Source organism: Mus caroli, chromosome 7 (genome assembly GCF_900094665.2).
Source record: "Mus caroli chromosome 7, CAROLI_EIJ_v1.1, whole genome shotgun sequence".
Lineage (NCBI taxonomy): Eukaryota > Metazoa > Chordata > Mammalia > Rodentia > Muridae > Mus > Mus caroli.
In genome coordinates, this window is record NC_034576.1 from 29312464 (window position 1) to 29323827 (window position 11364).

General features: G+C 48.7%; 1 protein-coding gene and 1 pseudogene across 1 annotated transcript in view; one reads left to right on the top strand and one right to left on the bottom strand.

Annotated features, from left to right (window-relative positions):
* LOC115031526 (zinc finger protein 566-like) overlaps window positions 1–11099 on the bottom strand; it is a 13429-nt gene extending 2330 nt beyond the window's left edge. Inside the window, exons 1-3 of the mRNA XM_029479728.1 lie at window positions 10873–11099; window positions 7639–7698; window positions 1354–1480 (exon numbers count right to left, since the gene is read on the bottom strand). Of these exons, the coding sequence (XP_029335588.1) occupies window positions 1354–1480; window positions 7639–7647 (136 nt within the window). The 5' untranslated portion in view covers window positions 7648–7698; window positions 10873–11099. The remainder of the gene's footprint in view (window positions 1–1353; window positions 1481–7638; window positions 7699–10872) is intronic.
* LOC110297309 lies at window positions 5907–6407 on the top strand (annotated as a pseudogene).
* Window positions 11100–11364: the final 265 nt, after the last annotated feature.

Below are 11364 nucleotides of genomic sequence, written 5' to 3' on the forward strand. Positions count from 1 at the left end.
CCCTTCTGAATAAAACAGATGAAAACCTAGTTAAGAAAGCAAGTCGGTAGAATTGCAGGTCGGTGGTACAAGGCTTGCTTAGCAGGCACAGGCCCTGGCTGATCCCCAGCAGGAGAGGCTTCAATGGAGAAGGAAGGGGGAACTGGAGGAGGATGTATCTTTGACTGTTTAGGGGAGTACACATTCCAGTGGACAGCAGACAGCGGATCCAGAAAGAGGCTGCTAAGAAGTATTAGAATCCAGACGGGGCTGCTGCTCAGGTCACAGTCCCTGCAGTCCCCTCTCCCTGGCCTCACAGGTGTTCGCAGGCACCCTATGGAAAGCCAACAGCATTCCCTTGGAATGGCCCTTGGGTTTCTCATCTGGAGATGTGAGTTTGGGGGCTTAAACATACCAAAGGATCTACAGGGAGCCACACTTCTCTTCCCTGACTGCCTGGTGAGAAACCAGAGGCCCCGTCTTCAGGCTCCTGCTGAGCCTTCCCCCTTCCTCAGAGATCTGTAACCTGGAGCCAGGCTCTGTCACTCCTTAGAGCTCACACGGTGCTGTCTGTGGTGCTGGGGCCTGGCGTCTCCTTAGTCTCAGCCATGCTGGTGTCGGCCTGTGCATGCATTAGTAGCTCTTCTAATAAACTTCTTACACCCAACAATCATCCAGACCTGCATCTAAGACCTTTCAAGAACCTTGGAAGGAGCTGGATCCAAAGTATGCATTACAGGAAAGGTGACAGTGAAGAAGACCCAGAAGGCCTTTTGTAACTCCACGCAGCTTTCTCTTTTTTTCCCTTTCAGGTGGTTTTTGTTTTTGTTTTTATTTTTATTTTTTTGAGACAGGGTTTCTCTGTGTAGCTCTGGCTGTCCTGGAACTCACTCTGTAGACCAGGCTGGCCTCAAACTCAGAAATCTGCCTGCCTCTGCCTCCCAAGTCCCTTTCAGGTTTTTAAAGACAGGATCCCACTATAGCCCTGGCTGGCCTAAAACTTACAGAGCTCTATCTGCCCCTTCCTCCCAAGTGCTGGGACTACCAGTGTGTGCCAACATGCTCAACTATTTTTGGCTCTTCTTTACTTTTCTATTTTTACTTTTTGAGACAGGGTCTCATGTAGCCTAGGCTGGCCTGGAACTAGCTGCAATCCTGTCCCAGCCGCCCAAGTGCTGTAATTACAGGCATGAGCCACCATACTGCACAGCTTCCTGTTGTTAACTCTACTACACCTGAAACACTCTGGGACTAGGAGGTAGACGTCCGAAGGCTTTTTCAAAAACAGGTAAGCTTCCCGAGGATACTCGGAGGAAAGGAGGAAACAGCCCCACCAAAGGGCAAATCAGAGTTAGTGTGGACAGACATCCTTACCCATTGAGAGCAGGTTGCTGTAATTCTCCAACATCACATCTCTGTACAGATCTCTCTGCTCCTCAGTCAGGCACTCCCACTCCTCCTGAGAGAAGTCTATGTACACATCGTGGAACAGCACTGACACCTGGAACAATACCCACAAATTGCTTGATTAATAGAAGGGGCGGGGCGGAAGAGAAGGAGGGGTTGCTTCTATGTAGGAAAAACAACAGAAAAGGAATAAGGTAGAACTAGCTAAATGCCGTGGGATTAAGTGTCTGGAATCATAGGGAAGGCCTATGACCAAACCACTGTGCTTCTATGGCACTGTTTCCTCCAGACTAGGCCACCTGGGCTGGATAAATTCCTCCATTATCCACAGGAAGCTGGGAAGCACAGACCCAGCCGGGAGGACCTCTGCGCTAAATGACGTACACAAAGCCTCATGGCATTCTCACACAGCCAAGAGTAAAATCTCAGGGTAGAAGAAAAAGAAACGACATCAGAAGCATCCGGAGAGACAGCAGGCTACGTGAGGGCATCAGACATCCAGAGAGACAGCAGGCTATGTGAAGCCATCAGACATCCAGAGAGACAGCAGGCTATGTGAAGCCATCAGACATCCAGAGAGACAGCAGGCTATGTGAGGGCATCAGACATCCAGAGAGACAGCAGGCTATGTGAGGGCATCAGACATCCAGAGAGACAGCAGGCTAAGTGAAGCCATCAGACATCCAGAGAGACAGCAGGCTATGTGAGGGCATCAGGAAGCACAGGAGTATTGGGATTCTTACGACTTCTGGACACAAGAAACAAAATAATTCAGTACCCAGTGGAGAAAAATAAACTCTGACCCAGAAGTCTATAACTCAACTATCTTTGTTCTGAGCGTACACTCTTAGATGTACAAGGACTCAAGTACAGGGTCCTGGGGAACTACTGGAGGATGTAGTCACCAAGAAGAGGGAGTAAACCAAAAACGGCCATGGGATGCAGGAAAGAGTCACACGTCAACAGGAGACTATCAGAGGAAAACCCAGAGAAAGGATAAAAGTTCAGGAAAGCGGTGGCTTCTAGAAAGTAAACAGAGGGGGCTAGTGAGATGGCTCAGCGGTTAAGAGTGCCGACTGCTCTTCCAAAGGTCTTGAGTTCAAATCCCAGCAAGCACATGGTGGCTCACAACCATTCGTAACGAAATCTGATGCCATCTTCTGGAGTGTCTGAAGACAGCTACAGTGTACTTACATATAATAAATAAATAAAATTAAAAAAAAAAAAAGAAAGTAAACGATCTTTCCAGAAGGAACAAGGACACTGAGGGATGGGGAGGGAGTCTCTATGTCCAAAAGATGACGATGTTTGACCATATAGAAATGCACTAGCAGGCTAGAGAGGCTCACAGGTTAAAGGTACTGGCTACTCTTTGCTACTCTTTGAGTTTAGTTCTGAGTACCCACAACCATCTATACTGTAGTTTGAGGGGATCCAATGCCCTCTTCTGGCTGAGTGCATATGGTGCTGACAAAAAAACAGGGGGCAAACATTCACGTACAAGAAATAAAAACCATGAAACTTCACTGACTGATGTGTGGCAATGACATCACCAAACTTGGGGGCCACGCCCTGTGCCCAATATAAGTTCGGCCACCCATCCTCATTTTTTTCTCCCCCCCCCGGCCCCCCACATCCTCATTTAAAGGAGCCAAATTAATAGTAATAGTATAATGAGGTAGAAAAAGAAAGAGTTATTAAACATGACCACCAAGCAGAGAGCTGTCCTGAGACTGAAGGTTAAAAGGAGGGCAGAGGATATGCATATCTAAACAGTCTTGGTCAAGGCGTGGTTCCAACCACCACTGACCCACCACTATCTGGGCTCATCCCCTTGGGTACTCTTGTAAGTTGGTAGATGTCAATTCTCTTTCCAGGAGACAAGTTCCCCCTTGGGCTGGGAACTTTTCTCCCAGCATAAGATGGGGAGAGGGGGGCGGGGGGGAGGGGGGGAGAGATGGACGCCGCTATTTCTTGGAGCCCACACTTCAGTAGTTTGATAGACCTCTGACTCAGAGACACAAGGATCTGGAACATCTTCATTTCTGCCAAGCCAGTAAACAGTAAATATCAGAGATTTCAGATCTAAATAGACCAATAACTAAGAAAATAGAACAAGGACTAATTAATGGAGCTGAGTGTAGAGGCAGAGGCAGAGGCAGACGGATCTGTGAGGCTGAAGCCAGCCTGGCTTACAGAGGGAGTTCTAGAACAACCAGGGTTATACAGAGAAATCCTGCCTTGAAAAACAAAACAATAAGCAAACGATCAAAGTCATTAATGTACGGGGTGTGACCATGCAGGGCAGCAACCAGAGGTTTGAGGTCAGTCACAGTGAGTGAGAGCCCATCTCTAAAACAAGGAAGAAAACACAAGTTCCTTCATTCCAAGAACTGGAATAGGGCATGCACCATGGTGTTCAGACTTAAGACTGGAATATGTTACAATCAGGTACCCCACACAATGTTAAAAAAGTAAATGTTAATACTGATAGATAAGTAAATGAATAAGGCTGGCTAGGTTGTACAGACTTTGAACCTCAGTCTCTGTGAACTCAATGTCAGCCTAGTCTACAAACTGAGAAGTGTTTAAAATAAAAGGGGTGGGGGTGGAAAGGGGACAGGGCAGACAACTTGTTATAATAAGTGTAGAGGCATATTTATTTCAGATTACATAATATTCCATCTTAAAGATAATAAATGCCAGCCGGGCAGTGGTGGCACACGCCTTTAATCCCAGCACTTGGGAGGCAGAGAGAAGCAGGCGGATTTCTGAGTTCAAGGCCAGCCTGGTCTATACAGTGAGTTCCAGGACAGCCAGGGCTATACAGAGAAACCCTGTCTCGGGAGAGAAAAAAAAAAAAGAAGATAATAAATGCTAATTTCTTGTTCACCTGCTTGTTGTCTGGGATGAAATCCAGGAACCCAGGGGTCTTTTCAGGCTAGACAAAGTATTTTACCAAGAAGCTACTTCCCAGTCTTTGGCTGGGAAGACGGCGCTCAGTATGTACTTCAGGGTTCACCGTAGTGCAAGCTGGTCTCTACCATCATCCTAAATGCTGGGATTCAGGCTTGAGCCAATGGACTCGGCACATATGACATTTTTACCTACCATTAGACTTTTAGGTTAATATTAATCTTTAAAGACTTCCCTGAGCTGGGACACAGCTCACTTGGTAAAGTATTTGCCCAGTAGCTATGAGACTCTGGGTTCCATCCCTAAAGCTCTATATAAACTGGGCCTGGCGGCACACGCCTGTTAAGTCCAACACCCAAGAGGTGAAGAAGGCAGGATTAGCCCAAGGTCATCCTCAGCTAAATAATGAATTGGAAGCCAGCCTATAAAGACTCCATCTGAAAACAAACACACACACACACACAAAAGATGTCCGCTGTCCACTCACTTCCCTCTAGGGTATGAGATGCCTCTGTACACCAGACCAGACTGAGAAGGGCATTCAGAGATGGGGACAAATAGGTTCCATGGGACTCCTGGCCAGCCAGGAACGCCAGGGATGTTACAACTCTTAGAAAAGAAGTGAAGAGGTTTGGGTGACCATAGCCGGGGACCTGGGACTCTCATCAGCTACAGCAGCAGTGGCAGAGGTGGCAGCTGCAGCTGCTGCCACTCTAATGTGAGCCTCTGTAGGGGGCAAGAGCCTAGCCATCCATGTGGGTCCCAGATTCAGCGGTGAACAAACTCTCCCCCTAGTGTTACAACTCAGGAAAGAGGATCCTCCATGAACTAACCTGAGTGCTTTTTCCATGTGGACAGGGATTGAGGGAGGAGATGTTTTCTATCGGTGAGTTTGAGAGGTTAGTGGTGCTCTATTTCCACGGGGAAAGACTCTGGGTGCTACATTACAGGTCTGACTGCCCACGGTCCTCTCGGTGGGGAGTCATGGCTGCAGGACTGGTATAGAGATAGGAGCAGCCATTCCTGCTGCTCTCAAATATCTGAGATTCCTGGAGTCTGAGCTCACTCAATGTTACCAGATCCTATGCCTGTCTGGTGGCACAGCCACTTGCCCTACAAAAAGGTAACTTTAGTATGGGAAGCTGGTATGTATAAGCGCCACTGTGGACTTGTTACTTGCCCCTGTTACTGAGCTTCAGGAAAATGATGAAGAAAGATGCTGCTTAATACAAAAGCATTGGGCTGGGAGCTCAACAGTCGAGAACACTCTGGCTGTTCTTCCAGAGGACCCAGGTTCAATTCCCCTTACCAACAATCCAATCCCAGAGGATCTGACACCCTCTACTGGACTCCGTAGGTATGACACACATGGGATACACAACACCCAAACAGATAAACAGATTTAAAAAAAAAAAAGAAGAAGAAAGAAAAAAAAAGCTCAATGACGTTAGAGTTAAGGTTTCACAGAGCTTTGACCAACCAGCAGTCATACTTCCAAACCTACAGGCTCATAAACCAGGAGACACAGATGTTCTAAGACTAAAACTGAGGTGGGGGGCTCCGCATGCTGCAGCTGCCCCTGGGCACTCAACGCCACCCTCGCCATGGGTGGAGCCCACGAGCTAGCCAGCCGCTGGCTGCCGGAGTCCAGGAGGTGCATTCGCCAAGGTGGACAGCCTCCCATGGGAGGGTTAGGGAAGTGGGGGGTTGCAGCGTTGGCTGTCTTGGCCCCCAGGCTGGGCAGTGGCAGCACAGGGCCCCAAGTCTACTTTCTGAGTCCCCCTGGGGCTGCAGACAAAGAGGCGGGGACAATGACAATGGCCCAGCGAGACAGCCAAGGGTACGACAAGGAGCTAAGGAAGTGGCTCAAGCTAGAGAAGTGGGTTTTAGAACAGCTCATGTGACTCTACGACTGCCAGGAGGAGGAGACCCCGGAGCTCCAGACAGATGTGGGTGAACTCTTGGATATGGAAAGCGATGACACCCAGTGTGCTAGAGTCAGGGAGCTGTGAGTTGACTGTTACAAACCCGCTGAGGCCTTCATCTCTGACCTGCTGGACAAGATCCAGGCCATGCAGAAGCTGAGCACACCCCAGAAGAAGTAAGGGTCCTGACTCAGACGACCGTGCCTCCCACAGGACAATCGCTGCCCCCAACCTCGTAGCAACAGCAAAACCGGGGGACCCTGCAGCCAGGTTTGGTGCCATGAGCAGGGATCCCCATGCCCCTGCCCCTGCCCTCAGTTTTCCATTTTGGGGGTCTTTTTATTGTTATCAAACTGATAGGATATTAAAAAAAAAAAGACTGAAACTGAGTAAAAGTATCACTCTTATTTTTTCTTCTTCTTCTTTTTGTTGTTGTTAGATTGAAACAGGATCATTGGGTAGCCCTGGTTGGCCTGGAACTCACTCTGCAGACCAGGCTTGCCTTGCACTCACAGAGATCTTCCTGCCTCTGCCTCCTGAGTGCTGGGATTAAAGGTGTGTGCCACCACTTTTTGGTTGTGATCCTATTTGGACCTAACAGCTGGACCATCACTCCTGCCCCCAAAGCCTTTTCAGTTTGTCACTAGAGACTCTTTCCTTAGAGCAGCAGTTCTCAACCTGTGGGTCACAGCCCGTTTGAGGTTGTAACAACCCTTTCACAGGGGTCACCTTAGATCAAAAACCACACATATGTTTATGATTCATAACTGTAGTAAAACTATAGTTATAAGGTAGCAATAAAAATAATTTTACGGTCAGAGATCACCACAGCGTAAGCAACTGTCACCACGGGCTTTTCTACGCACATCCCAGCTCCCCGATAACAACTCGGAGACTTATTTATGAGTAAGGGCCTAGGCCATGAGCTTGGGCTTGTTCTCTGACTAGCTTGTAACTTAGACAACCCACTTAAACTAATCTATGTTTGCATCCAACGTCCTCAGATGCCGGGACAAACCTCCAGCTCTGACTCTCTCAGCGTTTCAATCGCTCTCCTGAAATGCCCTCCTTCTACTCCCTCCCTCTTGCTAACAGCACATCAGCTTGTCATTGCCGGGCAATGCTTCCACACGTGCACACGTGGTTATCCCTACAGGGAGCTGTATTAAAGGGTCACAGCATTAGGAAGATGGAGAGCCACTGCCTTAACAGGTAGCCCTTTGCCCATCACAAGGACCCTATCATGACTGAGCTACCATGGCTTTTGAGCAAGGTGAGACTCTTGTTTATAGCTAAATGGAAGGTTCTTTGTTCAACACCAAAAAAGCATCAAGTTGAAGAAAGCAGACATGTATCTGTACTAGACACAAAATGATTGTATTCGAATACAAAAAAAAAACCTATGCCTCACCTGAGCCATGGCTTTGATGGTGACAGGTCCTCTGTGCTGTTCTTCTGGAACGGGGGAGAACTGGGGGAGACAAAGACAGTGAGACCCCACTTGACTCAGTACACACAGCAGTCATTCCCCAAGTACTCACCCCACCCTTTGAGGGGTCTAAAGTGGGAAGAACAGACAGATATCTCAACATCCCTAACTTCAGAGAGCCAGGCTCTCGAATGGAACAGGAGGGGTTTGGGCAATATGGCTCATGGGCACATAAGCACACACATGAAGATATACTGAGAGGCCAAACCTACTCCGCCTTGGGACTGGCCTCCATCTTAAAGAGAAAAAAAAGCCTGAGAACTTGACCTGCAGCAGAACCCAAGCTGCACCCACATACCAGGAAGGACCCCAGGGCTTGTCCTTGCCTATACCCCAGAGTTACTCCCTAGCAACCTCCTAGCAACAGTCAATCAAAGGTTAGTCTGGTTATTTTGGGTGTACTTTCAGCTTGTTTGTGATTGTCAATAGTCTTGCTTCAGAGCACCCACCTGTCGGCTTATAGCCGTTCTATTAGATGTTTGCCAGACTGGACACCTCCTCCCTCCCTCCCTCCCTCCCTCCCTCCCTCCCTTGCTCCTATTTTCCTATAAAAACTTGTCCTGCTGAGGGTTTGAGGATCCTGTTCAAGGATTCCCATTCTGTTGTGACAAGGCTGGGAGGGAGGAGAGTCCAAGCCTGAGCTTGTAATAAAGAGACCCTAATGGCCTTTTGGGGTTCATGAGCACTTCCTGGCACAACAATACAATTCTTGTATAGGGTAGAACATGATACAAGTGTCTGAGATCTCAGCGCTCCGAGACTGAAACAATAGCACTGCCAGAGGCTTGAGACCACCCAGGCCTTCACAGACTGACTCACCTCTCCCTCCTACCTCTCTGCTTCTCTCTCTCTGGTTTTGTGAGAAAATGTCTCTCTACATAGCTCTGACTGTCCTGGAGTTCACTCTGTTGACCAGGCTGGTATTGAACTCACAGAGATCTACCTGCTTCTGACTCCAGAGTGCTGGGGTTAAAGACCTGCACAACCACACATAGTTTAAAATTAAGTCTTTTATTTTAAAATCACACTTTAAACCTTTTTGGGGGGTTAGAAGAGGGTGTGGGAACTGAAGCTCCTGCGGTAATTATAATTACGGTAAAGGTGATTATAACATGTCTGCTGTGGAGGCGCGCGCCTTTAATCCCAACACTCCGGAGCCAGAGGCAGGTGGATCTGTGAGTTCAAGGCCAGGCTGGAATACAGACTAAGTCCCAGGCTATCCAGGGCTATTCCGAGAGACCTTGTCTCAAAAGAAAAAAATTAAAGCAGACATGACAGAACGTTTGTATGATTAAAAGTGAGAAATACTCAAATGTCTACTATTTGATGAGATGAGTAAGTGCCATATACTTCAAATGAATTTTGCAGACAATGGATGGAACTCGAGAACATCATCCTGAGTGAGGTGACCCGGAGTCAGAAAGACATGCACAGTATGTACTCACTGATAAGTGGACATTAGCCATAAAGTGCAGGATAACCAAGCTATGATCCACAGACCAGAAAAAACTGGATAATAAGGAGGTCCAAGGGAGGGCTCCAGAATCCCACTCAGAAGGGGGAGTAAATAGTCATGGGAGATGTGTGGAGAGAGGAAGATGGGTAGGAGAGGGGGTGAGGATCGGAACACAGATGGCGATCAAGTGGAGAGGGCGAGAGAGGGCTGGGAGAATGGAAACCAGCAGCGGGAGGGGGGTATCTCTGGTGACTAGCTAGAGCCTTGGGAAGGAAGAGGCTACAGGGAGCCTATGGGGTGACTTTAGCTGAGACTCCTACTAGAGGAGAATTATAGAGACTGATGTGGCCACCTCCTGTACCCAGGCAAGACTTCCAGAGGCAGAGGGACATCAATCCACTCCAAAAATCTTCAACCCAAAATTTGTCTTGTTTATAGAAAGTGCAGGGATAAATATGGACCAGAGACCGAGAGAACAGTCATCCAATGACTGCCCCAACTTGAGACCCATCCCATGTGAGAGAGCCTAACTAACTAACTCTATTAATGATACTCTTATGCTTGCAGACAGCAGCCTAGCATAACTGTCTCCTGAGAGACTTCATCCAGCAGTGGATGGAGGCAGATGCAGAGAGCCACACTCATCAGGTGGAGCTTGGGGAGTCTTGTGGAAGAGTGAGGAATAGAAATGAGCAAGCCAGAGGGGTCCAAGACACCACAAGAAGTCCCAGAGTCAACGACTTGGGAGCATGGAGGTTCACAGAGCCTGGGTCACCAACCAAGGAGCATGGAAGAGCTGGACCTAAGCACACTCCCCACCCCACGCCTACACATTTGTAGCAAATGTGAGCTTGGTGTTTATGTGGGTCCCCTAAGAAGTGGAGTGGGGGTTGTCTCCATCTCTGTTCCCTGTCACTGGGTCACCCCCTACTTGGACTGCCTGACTGTGCTTCCTAGACCTGCTGGGACGAGGTGCCCCAGGGAGGGGTGGTACCCAGAGGGACTCTCCTGCCCTGAGGACAAGGTAAGGGGGAGATGGAGGGAGGGATTTGTAAGGGTAGGACTGGGAAGAGAGGAAGGAGGGTGGCTGAGATTAGGATGTAAAGTGAATTTTTAAAAGTAAACATTAAAAACAGTTGGAAATACTCATATGGCTACCATTAATAGTCGAGATGAATAAATGCTTCAGATGCTGAAATATCAAACAGCACAAAGACTCAGTTAAGCCGCTATCCCAATATCAAACAGCACAAAGACTCAGTTAAGCCGCTATCCCACTTAACAGGGGGAAGTCCTACACAGCGGTCCAAATAAACAAAGTAAAAGACAAAGAAAAGCATGATAGCTCACACATGAACCTCTAAAATGAGCAAAGGCTAAAGAAGAACGCACGCAAGAGATACACATACAAAACGTCACACTCGCAACCCACACACAGACCCACAACAGGGACATTCAGCTATCGGAAACCTACCTACGAGAAGACAGGACTACCTACTAGGGGCTCAAAAAGTAACTTAAGCACAACTTCACTTTTACCACACAGAATCCACAGGTATCTGCGCCTGCACTGTGCTGCACGTGGTCACAACATCACACAGTCGCACGCCCCTACAGGGACAGAACACTCACCCAGCCAGCAGCTCTCCACATCCACACACAATGCCGCACGTGTCCCCAGCTCGCTCCCTCCCACTCACCAAGGGGTGGTGCCCGCCACGGTGTTAGCAGAAACTGATGCTCATCACCAGTCCAGCCCCTTAGCACCGCGATCACTGTTCACAAATTAGCCGCACAATTCCGACTTCAACTCCTCCGCCGCACAAAGCCCAGCCTCGGCGTTCGCCCCGCCTCCTCCCGGGTTCCGCACCACAGGCCTTCCTTGCAAGCTGCCAAAGCCCTGCGATCCTTCAGTGCACCTCCCCTCTTGCCAGCTAAGCTCTGAAGTCATGCCAGGCGCGTGATCTTCCCGCGAGAAGCCAGGGAGCCCTCTGGGAAATGTAGTCCCAGGGAAACACTGCAGACAAGATGGCTCCCGATGGGCGGGGCTTCTAACGGTCCCGCAGTGTGGTGGACGAGCGGAGGACACCCCCAAATCGAAGCGCATCCCTCAGGATACATGGAACCCTATATCAGCTTCCATTACTACATTTAAAATCATTCAAAAAAGTTAGGAATCTGTTGATTTCTCG